Raw genomic sequence first — 24,828 nt, 5'->3', positions numbered from 1 at the left:
CCTGGTCACGTGGTTCATGTACTCGCTCGAGCCCATAGACTACAATGCATTCCCCATGAAGTGAACGAGTTGTCGTAACTCTGTCTTACTCTATGGCTCTGGAAATGTCGGGTCATTTATTTTGAAAACTCACACCATAACCCGGAACTAACCGTTAACCAAGAGCAGCAGAGGAAGCCACAAACTAAATAAACTGACAACAAACCTGACAGCTAGTCGAACTGTTGTATTGCTGTACACTTTAGTGGTGTTTTTTTTAAAGGCGTGTTATAGAAATGTCTCGTTTTAAAAGAGGTGCTAAAGCAGATTCTCTGTCTGGATTCAAGACGGAGATCCAAGAACCCTCGGTGCCATACGGACTGTTGAAGGCAGCGAGAAAGAGCGGGCAGCTCAACCTGTCTGGCCGTGGGCTGACTGAGGGTGAGATGGACATGCTATTATCTATCGACTGTACCATAGAGTCACTTAGAGTATAGAGTCATAGACTGTAGAAAATAGATCTGTACTAGCCTTGGATCAAATCAAGACAGCCATTTGACATTTGTATATGTGGTTTGTATGTTGCAAACCAAACGTCAAAGCCTTGATCCAAGGCTACATTTGAGAATTTGGTACATTACAGTGCAGGTAAGAGATTGTCTGTACTTAAAAATCACGTGAGTAAAAGATGGAATTAACATTTAATGCTATTCTCTGTACTCGACATTGACATTTGGCCTTTTAACTGATCCTCATCCACCTGTTGTAGATTCATCCATAGTCCATCCACCTGACCCATGATGTTACAGAGATCAAGTTGGGAACCCAACTTTATCTCTATTTATGATCAGCACTTTATTTGATTTTTTTTTTTTTTTTTTTTTTTACAAATAGACAGAAAAAAACAAACGCGTGCGTGCGTGCGTTTTACTCTAATTAGGTTCAAAGTCCAGGGGCGGTGGCCAAAAGGCTCCAGATTGCCAATGATTGCCATTGTGTGTGTGTGTGTGTGTGTGTGTGTGTGTGTGTGTGTGTGTGTGTGTGTGCGCGCGCGCGCGCTGCACGGTCACACGTGCGTGTGTGAGTCACAGGTATAGAACACAATTGTTCTTTACTGTTTTATATATTACATTTTTATTTTGTTGGTGTGTATATTTGTATGTCTTTATTATGTTTTGATGAATTGAAAATGGAGGACCCTGATGTAAACAAGTCTTTAGTGTTTTTTCTGGTTTTATCCTCTTAGCAGTTGTTGTATTGACCTGTACCTTCCTTGGACTGTACTCATTATACAAACTGTTAATAAAAATGCCAATCAGGTAGGCCTACATTTTAACTACATGGTAAAATCCTCTGTGTTAATACTGAGAGTCCGCCTACACATTTAACCAAATGGACCTTAGTACAGGTCAATTTAATTTGGTTACATTTATACACTCTTAAGACAAATGTATGGATTAAACACTGATGATTTATTTGCACAAATGGACAAATTAATGCTGAGGAAACCGTCATCTGTCTCAGTTCCGCAGAATGTGTACCGTCTAAACGTCGACACGCCCGAAGAGGCCAATCAGGCCACATCGTTTGGAGAATCGGATCGTTGGTGGGAGCAGACTGACCTCACCAAGCTTCTGCTCTCATCCAATCAGCTTACAGAGATATCTGATGACATCAGACTACTGACTGGACTCACAACACTTGATGTAAGTAACACTGTCTGTCTAAAAAGCTCCAAGATGTTGTGCTGCTCCGAACACTAACAGTAATATCTTTTGACATGTCTTGTTTGGTACCAAAGTCATCACAATCTGCCCGATTTTGATATCTACTCTTATGTTTTTGCTACGACAGACTGAAGAGAGAGACTTTAAGAGTGGTTTAAGTCAAGCACTTTGATGTTGTCTGTTTTACAGCCACAGTAGTTAATTGGCTCTTCATCTCCAGCAAGTTTCATGGCAATAATAATAATAAAACTTTATTTGTATAGCACCTTTCATTGCATTTTTCTGAATACATTGAGCCCTGCCTACGCACCCGCCTCAGAGCATACAGGTGTGCATAAGACTTTGTTGCCTATAGCACCTTTCATGACATGAAATGCAGCTCAAAGTGCTTTACAGAGCAATGATGAAAAAAAGAAAAGCAAGGCAGAAAACATTACATTAATAGCAGTAATGCAACAGTGAGGACATGAATAACAACAAATAGATTAAGAGATATCTTTCAATACAAAGTTGACAATTTGGCCTGAGGGTGGCGGTAAAGGTAAGGTCATGTTGTCAACTTGTGACTCAAATCAGTAGAGGGTTCAGCTGAGCATGAATGTTCTTAGCAAATTATATTGCAATCTAATCTAGTAGTTTTTGAGATATCTTGTTTGGGTCCAGACTGAGTGTTGACAGACCAACCGCCACCAGCAGGGTTAAAATAACCAACCTGGTTGTCACTCTGTCTTATGATGCTAATGAAACAAACATGAGTTCTATAGACGAATAAGTTTAAGTCCACACTAATTATCCATAATGTATAAAGAATGGATAACGGGTCAGGACAACAAGGCCTTTTCTTGGAGGGGTCAGAATAAAATTTGGACTTAAACTGTTATTCGTCTATAGTACTGTCTGTTCATTACAATCGTAATTTCACTGAAAATGTATGTTGTAATTTAGTTTATTTGTGTGTGTTTTCCAGCTGCATGATAATCAGCTGAGCAGTTTACCCAGCACCTTAGGAGAACTGGAGCAGCTACAGCAATTACGACTCGGGTAGACGCACACGCACACACACACGCACAGGCACATGCACACGTGTGTGTCTCTAACATTAAACCGACCATTGTTTTGAAATCTGACATTTAGAAACAGTAAGTCAAGTCAATTTCATTTTTATAGCACATTTCATACCAGGCAATGATCTTCACATAAAAACAGACAAAGTGCAGCCACTACTGTCCCATCCACATTCCACACATCCACATTACACACAAAAAGCATTTGAAGGGCAGCACAGGAAAAGCACAGGAAGTATTCATGTCTGTCTGTCTGTCTGTCTGTCCTTATACCGTCTGTCTTTTGGATCTGCCTTTCCAGTCACAACAAGTTGAAGGTGTTACCGGTAGAGGTGTGCCTTCTGATGAACCTTCACAGTCTCACACTCAAACAGAACCTTCTAGAAACTCTACCCGAAGAGCTGGGACAACTAGTGAATCTGACAGAGATGGTAACTAATAAACAGTGGTGTAAAGTAACTAAGTGCATTTACTTAACTAATACATCGCCAATGACTTAATTATCGTGTTTTTCATGAACTCCTGTAGTGCCAACAACGTGTTTTACGTGTTGTTTAGCTTCCTATTAATTGATAACATTATAATGACTTACCGCATATCAAGGCTCCCGTTCGATCGGTAGCTCTCGGCTCGATTGGCTTTGCCTGCAGCCTCATGCACGTCCGCACACAATGGAGAGGCCTTCTAGGCCTTTTTTTCGTATTTACGGCTCGGATCGCGCTGGATGGATCAATAGTAAATCCACGTCGCCACCCTGGTAAAATATTAATGCTTCTAAAGACTTGGATAAGATAGACGATGTTGACATTAGCTTTTTTTTTTTTATATAATCTTTTTTATCCCAAGATTTTGTAACCCATTTTTCACCCCTGTGTCAATTATCTAATGTGATCCTGGGCTCTACACACCCTCTGCCAACCTGGGGAGAGCAACGGACTTGAACTCATGCTTCCTTCATGCATGAGTGTCAAGTTGACATTAGCTTTAGCCGATTTTTGGTAGCTGCTTTTGGGGAGGCGGGGGTGCTCTTCTTCTACAAGCGAAATAGAACGAGACTATGGTGGCAGTAGCTGAACTATCGCTATTGCCCCCTGGTGGTGGACGTACTGTACTTAGGTATTTGTAGTTTACTTGAATATTTCCAATTTCAAGTACTTTAACTTCTACTCCACTACATTTATTTGAAAACGTTAGTTACTAGTTACTTTGTAGGTTTTGATTATGATTACAAAACATACATAAACTACTTCAGCCCTATACATTTCGGCCATCTGAAAATAGCCGATCTACAAGCTTTGCATTGTGAGCTTGTAGATTTCTTTTCAAAATATGTTTAAACATTTGAAAACTTGAAATGGGACATTCTGCATATTGAGACTTTTACTTGTGGGAGTAGTTCTACATTGCAGTATTGATACTTTTACTTAAGTAAAACATGCGAGTACTTCTTCCCCACCACTGCTAATAATAATCACAATTTGCATACATCTAACTTCCAGAATATAGAATACAAAATTCTACATGAACAGTTTAAAGAGAATCTGACTGATTGCAGCATGACTTGATTTTGATTGATTGATTGATTGATTGATTGAAGGACATCTCCAGCAACAAATTGAAGTCCCTGCCCTCCAGCCTGGGCTGCCTGGTTCGTTTGCAGAAGCTGGACCTGTCTCACAACCTGCTCACCTGTCTGCCTGACAGCCTCGGCCACATGTCTGGTAAGATGATTTGTCTGTCTGTCTTCATCCATTTTTTGGTTTCCAGACATTTGCATATAAAACAAGAATGACACGCGTATCATTAACTGCCAGGTGAAACAAGCGCTCTCCGTTGTGCATCACCCCCCGTTTTTTCATGTCAAGGACGTCTAAAATGATACAGTATGTAGTTCGGCCGCCGACCCCCATCTGAAAATGTTTTGTACCTCCCAGAGGCAAAGATTTGAGTTAAAAACGTTCGCTGTGAAAGAATACAATTATATTCAAAGATTCGTGACATTCGTGTTCACGATTGTAAATAGCAGATATACAAGCTCATAGTGCAGCCCTGTGTGCCGCGCTATGAGCTTGTAAATCTGCTATTTCTCAACAGCTAAAGTTTAAAATAATGGTTTAAGTGATTGATGTGACATAGATGCGTTCCAGGTCTTAATTTAACAGTTTAAACCAAAACTAAAAATCACACCCGTGTGAAGCGAGGGGCGCTAATATATTAAAGTCTAACTCATGTTGATTAGGTGATGTGTTGCTTTTGTTGGTTTAATCTGTGTTTTTCTGTAGCTCCATAACATCTTATTATGTTATTATAAAATAGCTCAAGGCTGTATTGCTGATTACTTAGCTTAGGACCCCCGCAGTGGTGTCCGGTTAGAACTTAAACCAGGATGCTTTGACTTCTGCCTTCTCCCTGAAGCCGACCCTCTATATATTCTCCAACCAGGCTTGTCACGATGACTAAGCCAGTTAGATCTATCCATATATGGTTCTATCCATATATGGTTCTACCATATCTATCGATATCAGCACTAGGTCGGCTCGGGCCCAAATATAGGGATTGTCATACTAAACATGTCATATATCATATAGCCCAACGTCCTAGTCAGAGTCTTCGTTACAGCCACCCCAGATTTCACGTTGAAATCTATACCGCATCCAGAAGACTCAGACAATTGTCCTTTCTTTCGGCTAGGTTCTAACAGGCCAGGCCTGGTAGTTATCCAGCAAGGGAAGCTCTCGAATATGTTAATCTCTCTCCATTAGTCTGCTGACGATCTGTGTATGCTCACAATCCAAGCTATTTGGTGATCAATGCTCCCTCAATATTATTGACTTGGTTTGGCTGTACGGTAGGAGATACCTCGGAAGATACAGCCACCCCGTGCAAAACTTGAAGATCTCTCAGGATTCTGATACACAACTCTTCAGGTTGACCCCTCAATCCGACTTGGCAACTGTGTGTAACAAAATGGTTCGCCCTGAACCATCATCCAGAACTGCATATACTTCCATTACTTTGCCATAATTGCAAATTAGAACTTTGCACACCTTTAACAGGACATTTCTCCCTTTGGGCGGTGGATAGCCCACATGCAAGGACTCTCCTGCTATAGTCAAGATTGTAAAAGCTGGCTGTGGTAATTCCTCTTGTAAATCCTGTCCTGTCTCAATCTTGGGTGTCCTAAGGTTCCGCAAATGTTCATCTGCTCTCCGGTTCAGCCGGGTCCGGCTCCTATTAATACTGTGAAGGGCCAGAGGGTGCCTTCCACCACAGTTCACTCCTAGTCTGTAGTTAACAGTTTCTTGCCTGATGACGACGTCCATTGCTGATAACACAGCTTCATCTGTCATATCAAATCTCGTTTCGCCATTAAACTCAGTCGTTTGAACCTGTGCCGCTATTACAGTACTGACAATACAGCTTCTTGCCGTCTTGCTGGTTGCTTGGTGTACGATCGGCAGGATTGGGTGCTACTACCGTACCATGCATGATGACTGTTCGTCTCCGGTTATGCTCATGGTCATTTCTGCAGGAGTGACCGTCCAGCCTCCTTGCTGGACTACTTCGGTCCCTATGAACCTGGACTTCTGGTCTGTCAGCTTGCACTTTCATCTCGATATCCTTATCGGTGAACGAGGCCTCTGCTGTCCTCCGACTGCTCCAACATCTATGGGAGGGTTGATGTAGCTCCGATGCCCTTGCATCATCATGCTGTCCAGACAATGCTCTCATGATATGCTCTAGGTGAAAACCTTCGTTAAGCTCTAGGTGAAAGCCTTCGTTACATTCATTGCCACCCCCAGATTTCCCATGGAAATCTGTACCATATCAAGAAGGCTTGAACAGTAGACCCCTCAGGCCACCCCAATACAAGCATACTGAGGCTTGAACAGCAAACGTCAGCCATTCAAGCCACCCCATTGAGGGCGTCCAAGCTTCCCGCTTTCTTCCTTTGATGTTACGGTGGGTCATAAAAACCTCAAGATCAAATCACATGCCACCCATTAAGGGCGTTCCCTATCAATGGGTCAGAGTCAGCCAACACATGCAGTTCCAGTTTGAAGTAACGCCCTCTTGATCGTATCAAGGGTGGTCCACAACTTCGGACCCAGGCTTCTACAACACCACTAACGCCCTCTTGACCGTATCAAGGGTGGTCCACAACTTCGGACCCAGGCTTCTACAACACCACGCCACCACTTCGACCCTGGCGTCTACAACACGATGCCATCACGTCAACCCTGGCGTCTACAACACGACGCCATCACTTCAACCCTGGCGTCTACAACACCACGCCATCACTTCATCCCTGGCGTCTACAACACGACGCCATCACTTCAACCCTGGCGTCTACAACACGACGCCATCACTTCAACCCTGGCGTCTACAACACCACGCCATCACTTCATCCCTGGCGTCTACAACACGACGCCATCACTTCAACCCTGGCGTCTACAACACGACGCCATCACTTCAACCCTGGCTACTTTCAGGGAGGTGATCATGTCCAGTGCTCTCTCTCTCTCTCCTGCACATCACCAGTTCTCTCCCTCTAAGACCGATAGTTTCTCTCCTGCACATCACCAGTGCTCTATCTCTCCTACACATCACCAGTGCTCTGCACGTCACCAGTGCTCTCTCTCCTGTACATCACCAGTGCTCTGCACATCACCAGTGCTCTCTCTTTCCTGCACATCACCAGTGCTCTGCACATCACCAGTGCTCTCGCTTACCTGCACATCACCAGTGCTCTCTCTTTCCTGCACATCACCAGTGCTCTCTGACTCAGATTCTGGTAACCGGGTGGGTCTCACAGCTTCGAGACGCTGCTGCTCACCTATGGAGCAGCCAGGACCGACAGAGCGGTCATGCTCTGACGGCGACAACTGGGTGGGTCTCACAGCTTCGAGACGCTGCTGCTCACCTAAGGAGCAGCCAGGACCGCCAGAGCGTGGCTCTATTGGCAACAGAGTGGATCTCACAGCTTCGAGACGCTGCTGCTCACCTAAGGAGCAGCCAGGACCGCCAGAGCGTTCATGCTCTGGCGGCAACAGAGTGGATCTCACAACTTCGAGATACTGCTGCTCACCTGCGGAGCAGCCAGGACCGACAGAGTGTTCAGACTCTGGCAGCAACTGGGTTACCATCTGGTTAGAATCTTGCCACTGAGTCAGGGGTTGGCTACTCAAGGTATATGGGTTGTAAAGCCAGATACCTTGGTCTGTATGTGTCTGGAAGACTTCAGCATCCCGTTACTGCGGTAAGCCCTAATCCGTACTCAAGAAGGACCATATAAAATAGCTCAAGGCTGTATTGCTGATTACTTAGCTTAGGACCCCCGCAGTGGTGTCCGGTTAGAACTTAAACCAGGATGCTTTGACTTCTGCCTTCTCCCTGAAGCCGACCCTCTATATATTCTCCAACCAGGCTTGTCACGATGACTAAGCCAGTTAGATCTATCCATATATGGTTCTATCCATATATGGTTCTACCATATCTATCGATATCAGCACTAGGTCGGCTCGGGCCCAAATATAGGGATTGTCATACTAAACATGTCATATATCATATAGCCCAACGTCCTAGTCAGAGTCTTCGTTACAGTTATAGTTATACCAAAGATATTCTATAAGAAGAGGTGAAACTCCCATTAAGTCCCATAGTAACAACCAGCACCCAGTGCCTCCGCCATATTGGAGTGATGACGTAATTTCCGGTTACTTTAAAAAATATTAAGCCATGCTGTACAAAACAAAAACTTGTTTTATCCTATTCTACTCTCATATATTGATTTACCCATTTATTTATCATATTTATGAATGGATCAAAGCAGAAATTAGTAACATTCATTCAGAATATCAGGGCGCATGTGTGCGTATGCATGTGTGCGTATGCATGTGCGCGCACGACCGTGTATGTTTACATGCGTGTTTGAGGCGTTGCATAGACAAAGCGTTGCCGCCATATCGGAGTGATGGCGGCAGCGCTACCACTGCGCCATCTAGTGGTGATTCCAAGTATTTGAGGAGTTTCGCCTCTTGTTCTAGAATCTCCGTGGTTATACTGTGGCGCCGTTGCCATAGGGCTGGGTTAACAGTTCCGTGTTGCAGCCTTTCAGGGCTTAGGAATGAATTCAAAACAAAATCAAGAAGTAGTAAAAATAGCCGATCTACGAGCTCACAACAACGTGTCGCATCGTGTTGGGGTCCTGGGGAAACATCACGTTTCTCTTTTGGGGTCTCGAGCTAAAACATTTTGGGAACCAGTAGTGCTGTCATGTAGCATGTGCATCTCTTGGGGTGCTTATCCGACACACCAACAGTCCAACATGCGCAAATCACCCGTTGCTCCCGTCATGCGTTGGTCCGCCATGCCTTGCATCACGTGTGCGGTTTGTAGTAGGGTGTTGGACTAATGACTGTCGGACTGTTAGTATGTGCATCTCTTGGGGTGCTTATCCGACACACCAACAGTCCGACATGCGCAAATCACCCGTTGCTCCCGACATGCGTTGGTCCGCCATGCATTGCATCCCGCGTGCGGTTTAGGGTAGGGTGTCGGACTAATGACTGTCGGACTGTTAGTATGTCAGAACTTATGCCTGCCCTGTACCCCATCTCTTTGTCTACAGGCCTGAAACTACTGGAATGCAGCAACAATCAGTTGACTGGCTTTCCAGCGAGCCTGTCAGCGATGGTCGCTTTGGAGCAGCTCTTCCTGAGAAACAACAGGCTCCGCCTCCTCCCACAGCTTCCCGCCCCTAGCCTGAAGGTATTTAATTAAGCAGTGATTCTCAACCTGTGGGGTCGTGTACCACTGGTGGTACTTGAGCGGCGCCCCCCTCTGGTGGTACACGGAGGAGTCGCCCAAAAAAAAGGAGAAAAAAGACAAAAGTGGAATGAAATATTTATATTACTACAGATAGTTATTCTGACCAAGCAATTGGTTGAAATAGGCTATGACAAGCCGTTAACCCATTTTGACCTGAGATCAGATTCTAAAAATGTCTTCTACATCCTGACAGTTTTCTGAAAAAGCTATGTTTCTATGTCAGTCGTTCTTCGATTTTTCAAAAATAGCAGACCTACAAGCTCGTAGCGCACGCTATGAGCTTGTAGATCTGCTATTTTTCAATAGCTAAAGCATAACATGATGCTAACACCAAAAGGGGTTCCCGCCCAAAATGGCTTAATAGAAGATTTGAGAACCGATCAATCACATTAGAAATATCAGTTGTGCTAATTAGTGATTAGACTGAGTTTTGTCAGAGCATTATTGGTTTAGGAATGGAAGTTTGGAACAAAAAAAAAATCAAGGATTAAATTAAAATGCCCCTCCCTTCTGTGTTAACTGTGCATAGCTGAATAAGATGGGGCAGGTATATGCTCCTATATTCTAACATCAGTTATTATGGTGGTACTTGGAGCCAAATCATTTTTGAGGTGGTACTAACAGTTCTCTGAAAAAACTATGTTTCTATATCAATGGTGCTCAAACTTTTTCATGTCAAGGACGTCCAAAATTATATGTAGTTCGGCTTTCGACCCTCATCTGAAAATGTTTTGTACCCCCCAGAAGCAAAGATTTGAGTTGAAAAGGTTCGCTGTGAAAGAATACAATTATATTCAAAGATTCGTGACACATTTTCACGATTGTAAATAGCAGATATACAAGCTCATAGTGCAGCACCGTGTGCAGCGCTATGAGCTTGTAAATCTGCTATTTCTCAACAGCTAAAGTTTAAAATATTGGTTAAAGTGATTAAAGGCTAATGTGACATGCGTTCCAGGTCTTAATTTAGCAGTTTAAACCAAAACTAAAAATCACACCTGTGTGAAGTGAGGGGCGCTAATATGTTAAAGTGATGTAATGGTAATGTAAAACAAACGGTGCCAACACCAACATTAAACGCCATTAACAGGGGTCATCGATGACCCCTTTGACTTCCATCCATGATAAAATGAAAAGTTAAATATTTCAGAAAATATGTTTAAAACATACATGAAAGAAATGCGTGGAGGTACTTCCTTGGCATATGGTTTGTTATCAGGTTGATGTCATGGACCCTCCATATTTGGTCATGACCGGAAGAAGCTAACCCTGTAAATACAGTATGTTTTTCCTCCTTTGTCATTGGACGGGAAAACATTGAAATGTTTAGATTATTTTATGTGGCTGTGTCACAAACGAGGAAGAATATATTGTTCGTCAGTGGTGTCTGGTCTCTCAAGTAAAGGAAAGTCTCCCATAAGGATTGGAACACCCGGACGGACTGGAACACCCAGACGGAGGTGTTTCCTCAGAGGCGATGTCCCCCCACGGCAAGCATGCGAAGGAGCTCAGAGTCCTGGGCATCAACCTGAGCCGCTTCGGCACCGTGACGCAGTTCTTCATCTGCGTGGCCGGCGTCTTCGTCTTCCACCTCTTCTACGGCTACCTGCAGGAGCTGATATTCTCCTTGGAAGGCGTCAAACCTTTCGGGTGGTATCTCACCCTGGTGCAGTTTGGCTTCTACTCCGCGTTCGGCCTGTTGGAACTGCAGCTCGTCACCAAGGACAGACGGAGGATACCCGGGAAGACCTACATGATCATAGGTTTTCTGACCCTGGGCAGCATCGGGCTGTCCAGCAGGTCTCTGGGATACCTGAACTACCACATGCAGGTCATCTTCAAGTGCTGCAAACTCATCCCCGTCATGATCGGAGGCGTGTTCATCCAGGGTAAGCGCTACAGTGCGGCCGAGGTGTCCGCCGCCCTCTGCATGACCCTGGGTCTCATCTGGTTCACGCTGGCCGACAGCAAGGTGGCCCCCAACTTCAACCCCACGGGTGTGCTCCTCATCTCCACGGCGCTGTGTGCCGACGCCCTCATGGGAAACATGCAGGAGAAAGCCATGAAACGCCACAACGGCTCGATGGCCGAAATGGTTCTGTACTCTTACTCCTTTGGGTTTGCCTACATACTGGCCGGCCTGTCGGGTTCGGGTGGCCTGGGCCCCGCCATGGCGTTCTGCTCAGAGCATCTGTTGAAGACATACGGCTACGTGTTCTTATTCTCTCTTACGGGCTATTTTGGCATGTCCTTCGTGTTGGCTTTGATCAAGCTCTTTGGCGCTCTGGTTGCCGTCACGGTGACCACCGGGCGAAAGGCCATGACCGTCCTCCTGTCCTTCATGTTCTTTGCAAAGCCTTTCACCTTCCAGTACATCTGGGGAGCCCTTCTGGTGGTCATTGGCATTTTCCTGAATGTTTACAGTAAAAACCATGACAAGATGAACCTTCCCTTTGTCAAGAACCTTAGGAGCTGGCTGCTGACCAGGAAGAATGTCGGAAAACGTCTAGAAATTACCAGTGCCGTGCAAAACGGTGTGACGGGCTCCCCAAATGACAGTAATATTCTAAAAAATCACACCTGTGTGAAGTGAAGGGCGCTCTTATCATCGTACATCATCATGCATCATCTCATACTAGCCAATCAGAATGCCTGTTGCCACAAATTTACGTCATATTTGGCGGACATTTGACCTAAAGGGAAATATGAGACGTGTGGGGATAAGATGACGTGAATTTTCCCTTCATTGTCAATGGCATTTAATGTTTGTTGCGGACATTTGACCTACTTTCTCCTTTCATTGTTGATGGCAAATATGAGACGTGTGGGGACAATGACGTACATTTTCCCTTCATTGTCAATGGCATTTAATGTTTGTTTTTTTGTGGGGACAAAAGCTGTATATAGCTCGACGATCACCGCTCTTATCATACATCAGCCAATCAAATCAAACACACCTACACATAAAGCTGTACATAGGATAGGTGCATAGGATCAAAAGTATTTAACACTTGTGTGAAGTGATGGTCACCCGCTAATGTTTGTTTAAAGTGCTCTAAACAAACAGTAAAAGTCCATAGACTTGGCTGCCATATGACGCAATTCCGAAAGCCAGACGTTGGAGGGCTAGCGTCTTTCAAAACAAATCACAGCCTGATCTGCTTATTTTCACTTGAATGGGAATTGGGGGGGATACTATGGCATATACATACACACAAAGCCACACGTTGGAGCTGTTGGCACCGCTCAATAAAGTAGAATATATTTAATAGAGTAACCACATTTTATGTCGGATAAACGTTCAGTAGGGGCAGCACCCTTTATCCCGCACACATGTGGCTGTCATGGCGTAGAGTACGGTGAAACGGCTTCGCCTAAAATCAACTTTTAACACTGGCCCGGCCGCTAGGCAACACCTTGCATACCCCCCAGCACCAGCATACGTGCGCGCGTCCCATAGGGTCCCATGACAAGTAGGATATTCGACTGAAAATGCGGCGCTGTCCGTGATCATCATCTATCCGAGGTTTGGATCTGATTTATGATTTTCTTTTTTCTCGCACGTGACATGTTAACGTTTCTGGCGAAAAGGTAAACATTGTGAGCTATTGCTAACATTAGCCGTTCCTTACAATGGCGGTCTCCAAGCCGGGAAACCGTAAATGAAAGTATACCCAAATATGGGGAAATAGTCCTGGCAAGGCTTACCTACCCTTTGCTGCCACCTAGTGGCAGACAAAGAATTAAGGAAAAGAATAATGAAATTACTTTGTTTACATGTTTTAAATGTGATACTGACAACGGCCACCCATGGACTACAGATGCACAGTTAGCTCTTTGCCATCTCTGGTGCATTACATAATTGCACATTGTCCCTGTCAAATTAAATATACTCATACACACATATGAAGGCACATTGGGACACTAATGGCTAAGGTTGTTTGGCCACACCATATTTGGGCATGGCTGCTTATGTCACGCACACATCACAACATCCATGAACTTTATAAAAGCTCATCAAAGTTTTAATGCTATTAAAGCTTGTGTGAATTATTTAGGTTTTGGTCACTTGATCACAACAAGGTTTAGTAGCATTGTGCTTTGTTTGTAAAGATGGCAGGGAGCAACACGGCCCGAACAAACTGGGAGATGTCCAATAGCATGCAGGATGTTCAGGGCATAGATGAAATTTACAAATATGACCAAAAGCAACAGCAGCAAATCCTGTCTGGGAAGCCATGGCAGCGGGACCGTCACTATTTCAAGTACTGCAAGATCTCTGCGTTGGCACTGCTGAAGATGGTGATGCATGCCCGGTCAGGAGGAACCCTGGAGGTGATGGGCCTGATGCTGGGGAAGGTGGACGGAGAGACCATGATCATTATGGACAGCTTCGCCTTACCGGTGGAAGGCACCGAGACCCAGGTGAACGCTCAGGCCGCGGCCTACGAATACATGGCCGCCTACATTGAGAACGCCAAGCAGGTCGGTCGACTGGAGAACGCCATCGGCTGGTACCACAGTCACCCGGGCTACGGGTGTTGGCTTTCGGGCATAGACGTTGGCACTCAGATGCTCAACCAGCAGTATCAGGAGCCCTTCGTGGCGGTCGTGGTGGACCCCACTCGCACCATATCGGCGGGGAAGGTCAACCTCGGCGCCTTCAGAACCTACCCGAAGGATTACCAACCTCCAGATGACGGACCGTCCGAGTATCAGACGATCCCCCTGAGCAAGATCGAAGACTTCGGCGTGCACTGCAAACAGTATTACCCCCTGGAGGTGTCTTACTTCAAATCCTCCCTCGACAGGAAACTCCTGGAGCTTCTTTGGAATAAGTACTGGGTCAACACCTTGAGCTCTTCCAGCCTTCTCACAAACGCAGACTACATCACGGACCAGGTGTTCGACCTGTCCGACAAGCTGGAGCAGTCGGAGGCCCAGCTGGGCAGAGGCAGCTTCATGCCTGGCCTGGACACGCACGACCGGAGGTCCGAGGACAAGCTGGCCAAGGCGACGAGAGATAGCTGCAAGACCACCATAGAGACCATACACGGCCTGATGTCTCAGGTCATCAAGGACAAGCTCTTCAATCAAATCAACACACCTGCAAACTAAACCTGGCTGTCTGCATTTCTTGAATTTACTGAAATAATTGACTACCGGTTACTTACTTACTTACTACTCATTTCTCTTTGGAGAACTTTTTTTTCTTTCTTTTTTCTCTTTTTGTGGAGGCCCGACCCCTTATGTCACCCGTTTCGAATGCTTTCAACCCATAATCACCAGTAGGTTACTCATCAAGACCATGCAATGGAGCCAGTGGGCTCTACTGGAGCCTACTGGCTGCGATTAGGAAACGTGGAAGTGAAATGACTGCTGCCGAAGCGATGTCCACAGCATGGGGATCCAACTCAATTCGACACTTTACTTGCCTTCTTATGGCATGGCTCTGCAAGAGGCTTGACACCCATCCATAAGACGGTCGGACTGAGTGTGTGTTTGTGTACTGTAAACAACCGGACCAATCAGTGGCGCGTCTTGCACTCACTGACACCAGGCCAAACATCTTTATTAGGCCAAACAGCTTTATTACTCTTTAATTAGAGAAATTGTAATGGCAGTCAATTGGTTTTGTGTTCAGATCAAGCTGAAACCTTGCCCAAATGTTTCAGCTTGAAACCCAAAAGAGAAATCTGATGTCTCTGCGGGACCCAAAAGGTGTGAGAATAGTTGATCTACTTAAAATATTTGTTTATTTATATGGTTATGGAAATTCTTAGATTTTTATTTTAGTGCATGAAAATGATTTCAATTTGTCTTTAATTTATGATAAATATTTTAAACAAAGGACATTTTTGAAAATCCTTTGAAACGATAGATTGATAAACCCGTAGAAATGGGTCCCGACCCACTGTTTGTGAACCAGTGTCATAAATGACTAATGTCGCAGGCCCACCACATGAAGGCAGAGAATCGAGATACACATTTCCGTTTCATCTATATTGAAATTGACACGTCGTGTCACAACAAAATGTCACAACACCGCGCAGGGTAGCGCTCCTCTGATCTTACGCTATGATTTTCATGCTGCGAAGCATACAGTATATTATGTGAAGTCACAATAGTAAAATGCCCATATATGGAGACCACTTGAAACAATATTTGAACATCTCGTTCCAGTGCTTTTTATGGAGTGACTCCTATGGGGGCGAACAGTCTGTCTGGCGCTAACCTCCCAAACCACTGGACTGATTGTATCCTATATACAGGTTTAATGTTTGTTTTTAGTTCAATGTTTGTTTTAAAAATGCCATTGACGATAAAGATAATTTAATGTTTGTTTTGTCTCAATGTTTGTTTTACATCATGTTGTAAGATGATAAGAGCGCCCCTCACTTCACACAGGTGTGATTTTTCTTATACACGCAAGGAAATGCATATTATTCACATTGTATACTTTAATACGTGCAAAAATATTTACCTTTTTAAAACCTTATTTTTTCTACTGAAATTCAGTGAAGGTCGGATTGGGCTGACATCTTATCGAGATGACTGACTTCATAGTACAGAGTAGACATCATAAAGTGACCCACGTCGTTTTTTGACCCTGTGTGTTTTATAAATACTATTAAGCCACTGCCTTAGCCTACCAGGAAAGTTTGCATGCGTCGCTTCTTTTTCTTATTTCCAGGGCCCTTCTCCCCAACATAACTGTTATCATTTGGTGTACATTAATAAAATGCGTATATTATCAGGTATCGCATCAAGACAAACATGGATTCAATTGGTACAGTAGATCTCTCTTCCTTTTACCCCTTGGCAAAGTGATAGTGTTTTTAGGGTGATCACCAATCATTCCAGCCACACAGTAATCAGAAATAACAAAGTGCTTCACAAAGTTGGAACGAATTATATTAAAAAGATAAATCCCACAATTTAGCATGGTGAGTAACAGATACAAAGAGCTAAAGTAAAACCATTTTTTTTATTTGATTTAAAAGATGAGAAATAAACAATGTGTGTCTAGGACAGCGGTTCCCACCCGGAAGTGGGTCAGCGGTAGAGTGGCCGGTAGAGCAGCCGGATGGAGAACCGTAAGGTTTCCAGTTTGATCCCGGGCTCCCCCAGAGTTAGTGTCAAAGTGTCCTTGAGCAAGACTCTGAACCCCTAATTGCTCCCGATGAGCAGGTTGGGGCCTTCCAAAGTTCCATGGTTTCCTTCGCCATCGGTGTATGAATGTGAGTGTGTGTGAATGGGTGAATGTAATGCACAATCTATGTAAAGCGCTATATAAATGTACCATTTTCAATAAACTAAGATTTTATATTGATATTATAACATTAAAAGACCACTTTAATTCACAGTTTATTACTTTTTTTCTACCCGGCGTGTGTCTCATGGGAGGGCTGTGGGTAGTTCAGAAACCCGTCCACCAGTGACATCATCGATGGGGAACGCAAGCTAATAGAAACTGTAGACTTTCCATTCCTGAAAAGTTGCAATGCGATAATGGAAGCCATCGTTCTCACGATAATAAAAATCTAAATATTTAAAAAAAATTGTTTAAAAGAAATCTGCCTAACGATGATGTCACTGGTGGACGGGTTTCTGAACTGCCCACATAACAGCCCTCCTATGAGACAGAGACTGAGTAGAAAAACATTGTGATATTTTATCATGAACATTAGTGAGGACCAATTACATGAAGATAGGTTGAAAAAGGTTGAAAAGTGGTGAAGTGGTCCATTAATATAATGTATATATAACGCACACACATACATATATTAGTGTGTGTGTGTGTGTGTATGTGTATTTTTAAGTTAAGACCTCGTTATTTTTCTGTCATAGGAGCTGTATGCTGGTAACAACCAGATTGAGTTATTTTCCTGTCATAGGAGCTGTATGCTGGTAACAACCAGATTGAGGAACTGGAAGCAGAACAGCTGGCCAGCCTGTCGGCCATTTCGATACTAGAACTCCGAGACAACAAGCTCAATGCTCTTCCCGATCAGATCACCTTACTGAGCACGCTGACACGCCTCGATGTGACCAACAATGACCTCGCCACGTAGGTTCAAGGCCTTACCATCACGGCACCTCATTTGTTCATGGCATCATCATGTATGTAGTACATTCAGGTTTGGCACTGTGGTGGATCTTGTTCGCCGTGTGCTTTCAATCCATTTGCCTAATGTAACAGCGCATGAAACCAAAATCAGCACAACTCCATTTGTAGAACACAGCAACGCTTAGTTTAAAGCAATATTTGTGCTTCCATTGAATCGGAGAAAGCGCAAATGCTACAGAAAGGAATTTGTTGACCTGGGTGAACAGATCAACTCTTTTTACACCAAAGTAGTTTAAATACAGATAACCTTGTGCCCATGCCTTAAGCATGCCCGTATGTCGATTTTGGCTCTCAGGTGCACGTAGCCACACCTTCCAACAGACTTCATTCGACTGCCAGTCTGTTGTAATCTGTAGTAGTATGTTTGGTGGAGAGCTACCTTTAGGTTTGTACAAATCATTTCTTCGGTTGTATTATTTTACCCTAACTCCAACTATGGCCTACCGTTAACCGTTTCCGTGGGATAAAGCCTGGGATTAAGTGCTGCTTGAGAGACTAAATGCATGCCAAGAAAGTCGCTTAAAATGGCCGGTTGCACCAGGTTTCCTTTTCTACCCATAAGCAAGACCGTATCCACACAGTCAGAATTTAGCTTCCCTCCCTAACCCGGAAAGAAAAGCTCTCTATTAACTGCACATTTACTTGAACCAGAAAATATACCCACAAAACTCTGGGAACCCTTATTCTGTCCCTAAAGTATCTTCCATTCACTGAGAGTGAAGGACAACAATGTGTAGCCTACTAGCCTACAGAATCTTCATTAGTGAGCATCACAGGACCTTGCCAAGTGTAAAACATGCATCCTTTGAAAGTCTACATGGGTTGTGAAAGGACGCGCTGTGATTGGCCAGTAGCCACTTTGAGTGTCAGTCCGGGCAAACGCTCTCGCCAGAACATGATATTACAACCCGTGTAGGATTTACAATGTTGCGTAAAACATTTGTGTTTAGATGTTTATGCATGCCTGTTTGTGTGTGTACAAATATACCAGACTTCCAGCCTCTCTCAGCTTGTTGCCCAACCTGACGATGTTGCTTTTGGAGGGGAACCCACTCAGAGGAATCAGGAGAGACCTACTCACTGTATGTTACACACACATGATCTGTCTCCCAACATACTTTACTCACTGTATGTTACACACACCTGATCTGTCTCTCAACATACTTTACTCACTGTATGTTACACACATACACACACCTGATCTGTCTCTCAACATACTTTACTCACTGTATGTTACACACATACACACACCTGATCTGTCTCCCAACATACTTTACTCACTGTATGTTACACACACATGATCTGTCTCCCAACATACTTTACTCACTGTATGTTACACACACATGATCTGTCTCCCAACATACTTTACTCACTGTATGTTACACACACATGATCTGTCTCCCAACATACTTTACTCACTGCACACAAACAGCTACTAGTTACACTACAAATGTCATAGTCTTTAAATAAACTGTACATTGCACCTTAGAAAACACAAATCACATCTTTCTATTATGCACTGTAGTTACCAACATCATTAGGGTTAGAGACAGATATATGTGTAGCTTTGTCCATGTACAGTACCTTCACATACCACCATAGCCCTTTTATCAGCCAGGGAATGTTGGGCTACAAGACCTGTGCATGTACAGTGCACAAGTCTTAGGAAGTACTACTGTAAACTTCCTCCCTAAGACCACATTCCAACTCCATTGATCTCTGCGACTAACTTTGTTTGTCTATGGTCTTTCTGACAGAGGGGAACCGGTGAGCTGCTGAAATATTTAAGAGGACGAATTAAAGGTACAATACACAGTTACTTTCTACTGACTCATACTGAACACACCCTGTCAGTGCAATCGCCAACTCATGTGTGTATATTTCTCCAGAGGAACCAGAAAACGTAGATGACAAGCCTACAGCCATGACTCTACCTAGTCAAGCCAGAGTCAACCTGCATAGCATTAAGACACTCAAGACCCTGGAATATAGGTTGGTTATGTTCCAAATTCATCAATCCTTATGTTAGCCTTACCAGGCAAAATTTTACCCAAGAGTAAAACATAATTGAACTACAAGTGCTGTATGAATGTGATTACACTGTGAAATATTGTATATATTATTAGTATTACCATAACCAAGTAAAATATTGCTTACATATATTGTAAAATATACATTGACAGTTTAAGAAACTTAAACTGTAAATTGACTCGTAGCAAAATATGACTACAAGCTAACAATGGACTTTACTGGACAGTTACTGTCTTTGACTATGTTGAAATACGTTTATATGTGCCTTGCATGTGTGTCTCAGTGAGAAGCAGGCAGAGAACATTCCAGATGACATCTTTGACGCTGCAGCAGGAGAGCCAATGACCTCCGTTAACTTCAGCAAGAACAAGCTGACTTCCCTGCCCAACAGGTACAGGGCAGGCACTCAGTTGTGTTAGTTATTTTTGGGCCCCTCCCATGTCCAGCTTTGAGGGTTTATGTAAACAAACATTGTCTTAACACAAACATTGAATGGCCAGTTTTGAGTGTTTGTCCTATCACAAACATTGAATTCCATTGACAATGAATGGCCAGTTTTGAGTGTTTGTGTAAACACAAACATTGAAGACAAAAGTGAGGTCGCAAATTGTGATTGGCCGGACTGAGATGATGTATAAGAGTGCCACTGACTCCACACAGGTGTGATTTTTGGGGGGCGCTAGCCCCTCCTATATTCAGCTATTAGTGTTTTTCGACTTCTGTTGTTGATGTTGCTTTATTCAGATAGGATAGTAGAAAGACAGGAAAAAGAGGACAGAGGTGGAAGAATATGCAACAAAGTTTTGGTGCTAACATCACTAATTTGGTGGATTATAGACCGATTATAGAAAAGGATAAAACCAGAACTCATACTAAATTGCAGTTACGGTATAAACCAATTGGGGTTTCATTCCTCACCGTCTTCCCAATTTCCTGCGTGTCTCTACAGACCTTGGAAAGATTGTACTAGGAACAATTCACAGGGTCTGCTGCTCAGGTTTAACTCTCTTGTTCCTCTATACCGGTGGTTCCCAAACGTTTTCATGTCAAGGACCCCCAAATTGACACTCATTAGCCCTGCGGACCCCCATTTGAAAAGATATGCCAGGTACCCCCATAACAGAAGATTTTTACGGCTCTAGCAGTGATTCTCAACCCGTTTAATTTCAAGGCCCCCCAGTTTGACATGCATTAGTCTTCATTTCTATTCTATTTCTCTCTCTAGGACCCCCAATTTATATTGTAAAATCAATGTTACAGACCCATAAGGGTCCATTTGGTTCCAAACTATAATTTAGCTGGGGACCCCCTGGAACTCCCTCAAGGACCCCTGGGAGTCCCCGGACCTCCACTTTGGAAACCACTGCTCTATACATTTTTCATTTATTTTAAACTGTACTTTTAATAGTTCTAAAAAAAAATGGGAGGGGGGGTGTCTCAATCCTCCAGTGTGTTTTCCGAGAATTAAATAATGATTGATTGTTTTTTAATAAAGATTAATTAGATTTTTTAAATAGATTCATTACTTCAAACGTTTTATTATGCTTTCTGAGCAGCAAGTGGAAAACAATAACCCCATATGTCCTGCACTCTTGTTTTCTCCCATCATAATTTAAAGAAGAGCAACATAGCAGCAGCAAAAACTGTCCTCTCTCATCTCGCTGTTGTACAGTCGCCATACAAACAAACAACTCTACAATGGAAATATATGTCCTTGATCCTTGTATGATGTTGTTGTACAAATGCTTGATGTAACTAAATATATGTTATTTCATCTCTCTCTCCCTCCTTCCCTCCAGACTTTTAGAGTTTCAGTCTTCATTGGCTGAGTTAAATCTGGGCTTTAACACACTGAGCTGCTGCTCGCCTGAAATCGGCAAAATGCTTCAACTAACGCACATAGACCTCAGGTATACGCACGCACGCACAAAAGGAGAGACATAGTTAAATTGGCTGTTTTTTAAATAGAAGTAAAAGACAGTTTGATGTTCTATTGTCGATCGTCTTATGTTTTCTTGTGTTTCTTTCAGGAACAACCAGCTGAGTGATCTGCCTTCTGAACTGGAGAACCTGACTAAACTACGCTCCATTATCCTCAACCAGAACAGGTCAAACTGACAAACTGCTCTTTTTAATTAATTATGACCGGTTACATTAGGTTATTCACTCAGCCAGTCCATCGATCAAATAACTGCTCAGCAATATTTCACAGGTACTTATATAACGTTAAAAGATTGTTCATTTGTTATAGTTAGTTACTGTCGCTCAGTCGCGTAGCGTGGATTAAAATGTTGACTTGGCAAATTAGCATCGCGGGGGCAGGACGCGCAACTGAAACCGGTTTTGCCGACCTGCTAATGGGGAACATGTATTTAAAACAAAGGCGGCTTGCTGTGGTTGGAGTGATTTTGGACACGTTGGCTACAAGAAATGTGCATGCACAGGGTGAGGGGCTACCACTCCGAGGTGAGGTAGAAAGTCTGGTGACGCGAGGTTACTGCCAATGTAGGCTGTCTTTTGTTGTTTTTCTTGTTTTTTTGCCCCAGTATTTCAGAAGTTAGACTGGGCAAGATCTCAATTGACTCAGGCTGTGCCCGAGTGGCCCAATGGACGCCACACTGGTGCTGTCACTGCAGAACTTAGTTTAGTTTTCAAGCACCACCAAAGTTCCAGGTGACAAAAGATGACCTCCACCAGCGTTAAAATAAGCAGAAATGTGTAATTTATGGATGGCACAGGAATGAGGTAGCTTTTGGCTAATTTACAACATCATTGCAACTAAACACACAGAGTTTTGTCATGAAGTGGCATGTCAATATGCAGACTAAATTCAAGAAACTTGACAGAGCTTGTATCAAATTCTAAGTTAGTTATCCTAACACAGGTAATTAGTTCACCACTTAGTCAATTACTTAGGCAGCTTTTCAGTTATTCTTGAGGGGCGCTAGACCCTCCTATGCCCAGTTTTGTGTGTTTGTGTGAATTTCAGCGATGATTTGATTGGCTGATCACCCTATAGCGATGTTTTGATTGGCTGAGCACATATTAGTACATATTGAGGATGAAAAGTGAGGGCAGAAAATTGAAGACGCAAATTGTGATTGGCCGGAATGAGAAGATGTTATGATGATGTAATAAGAGAGTGCCCCTCACTTCACATGGGTGTGATTTTTTTTTGTACCTTCTGGTTGCAGGTTCAAGACTTTCCCTGATGTCCTGTATCAGATCGTCTCCCTGGATTCTGTGTTGCTAGGCCACAACAAGGTTGGGGCGGTGGACCCCGGTCGACTTGTGCGAATGGTCAATCTGTCGACACTGGACCTGTCAAACAATGACCTGTTAAACATTCCACCTGAACTGGGCCTGTGTACAAGCCTAAGGTATTATACATAACACTTAAGGCCGATCCATACTCTAGTTTTAGATGATAAGGTGACCACCGAAACGGTAGTTGGTCAAACCAGAGAGATGTGTTTGGGTGAGTGTTGAGTCGCTGATCACCGCAGCGTGACATCATGTTGTAGTTTTCCCAACCACCGCGGTGGTCACCTTATCACCTAAAACTGGAGTATGAATAGGCCTTAAGTTAAAACTCTGTACCAGTCTGAGATTAATCCTAACATAGTCCTAGCTCAGTACACAAGTTAACACAACCTTACTAACCTAACCCTAACCTTCCTGCAGGTGTCTGACTCTGGAGGGGAACCCGTTCCGCACTCCCAGAGCAGCGATCGTCACCAAGGGAACAGACTCGCTGCTGGAGTACCTCCGCAGCCGCATACCCACATAAACTCTTCCCTCACCCCATCTTAGCCCTATCCATCGTCCTCAAATCAATAACGAGGATCGATCAATCAATGATTACTTCTACAGTAAATTCATCAATAAAGCCTTAAAAAAAACATATATATATATATATATATATATATATATAAAGTAAAAGCACAGGTGCATTGAACTTGTCACTGCCATCGTGTACACTGTTCTCATGACAGCCCATCCACTTGCTGACTTTATCACTTTGACCAACGGCTCTTTTAAATGCTTGATGATTTAAGTCAAGCACATGAAGAAAACACTGTTCTGTTCATGGGATCATGAACGGTGAATTTAGCAGATGAAAACATCTACTGATGGACAAACTTGGACACATCACCAGTGTTGTAAACCTGGAATCGTTTGGTGTTTCTGGGACACCTCCAGGCGACCGAGCAGACCCCGGCCTGTGTCCAAGTGGCATGCATGCTACAGCCCCTACTGTCTCGTGTGAGACTGAGAGACGATTTTACATCATAGTTCAAGCTCTGATTGCAACGCTAGCTTGTACCTTTCCAGTACTGGATTTGGAACAGGAGGTGCACCGTGACCGGTTACTGCCACCACCATCTTCTACTGCCCTCTATCAGTCGTATCATTAAAGTACCAGTCAACTTTATTTTGTATTGATGGTGGTATTTCTAATTCTACCACCGGACATGTTTTTACACTGCAGCTTTATTTGATGAAACTGCCCAAGGGATTGTGACATAAAAAAAAGTTTTTGTACATTTTCTTTTTAGGTTTTCTGAGCTCAATTGCACCCAAAAGACCTGAACTTTTAACATTCAGTAGATTTTCTGTGGTCTGGGGTTTTCTGGCTCAAACAAGTGCTCTGCTTTTCTTGCCGTTTGTGATGTCACAGCCTGCAAATCCCATACAGTATATGTCAATAGGATTTGCCAGCAGATGTCACTGTTTTGCCTGTTTTCATTGCAGCTCAAAAGGCTTCCAAACCCCAGAGAACACAAAATTAAATGTCATGAAACCTTTAAGACTATGTATTGTTATACATTCATTTAACTGAGGCTTAATTCTTTACAAAACTGCCCAGTGGCTTTAAGACTTCTTGTATTGTTGTAAATTCAAATTGATACTACATGCTTGCTTAGTGTTCCTGAATATGTTCCAAACCTTTTGTACGGGTGCCAAATATGATATAATATAACCTTGATTGCCTGCAGTGAGTTGAAATAAATAATGTAATAAAGCGTTTAAAGCACTTCTCAATAAAAGTTCACTATTTGTT

General features: G+C 43.4%; 3 protein-coding genes across 3 annotated transcripts; all 3 read left to right on the top strand.

The window, feature by feature from the left end:
* Positions 1-148: 148 nt before the first annotated feature.
* Positions 149-24,828, top strand: lrrc40 (leucine rich repeat containing 40). Its single transcript, XM_079504909.1, has 15 exons — positions 149-420; positions 1,504-1,685; positions 2,674-2,747; positions 3,072-3,201; positions 4,368-4,491; positions 9,402-9,541; positions 17,500-17,672; positions 18,724-18,814; positions 19,490-19,535; positions 19,622-19,724; positions 20,047-20,154; positions 21,563-21,673; positions 21,794-21,871; positions 22,958-23,143; positions 23,448-24,828. The coding sequence occupies exons 1-15, from the start codon at positions 276-278 to the stop codon at positions 23,551-23,553; spliced, it is 1,797 nt and encodes a 598-aa protein (XP_079361035.1). The 5' UTR covers positions 149-275; the 3' UTR covers positions 23,554-24,828.
* On the top strand, positions 11,079-13,078 carry LOC306927247 (adenosine 3'-phospho 5'-phosphosulfate transporter 2-like; the record flags this gene model as incomplete). Its single annotated transcript, XM_079506957.1, has 2 exons — positions 11,079-12,159; positions 13,062-13,078. The coding sequence occupies 2 exons, from the start codon at positions 11,079-11,081 to the stop codon at positions 13,076-13,078; spliced, it is 1,098 nt and encodes a 365-aa protein (XP_079363083.1).
* On the top strand, positions 13,715-14,719 carry LOC306925816 (COP9 signalosome complex subunit 5-like; the record flags this gene model as incomplete). The annotated part of the gene is made up of 1 exon (XM_079504910.1): positions 13,715-14,719. The coding sequence occupies one exon, from the start codon at positions 13,715-13,717 to the stop codon at positions 14,717-14,719; it is 1,005 nt and encodes a 334-aa protein (XP_079361036.1).

Source organism: Electrona antarctica (assembly GCF_951216825.1).
Source record: "Electrona antarctica genome assembly, chromosome: 7".
In the NCBI taxonomy this organism is placed as follows: Eukaryota; Metazoa; Chordata; class Actinopteri; order Myctophiformes; family Myctophidae; genus Electrona; species Electrona antarctica.
This window is presented reverse-complemented; position numbering and strand designations above follow the sequence as displayed.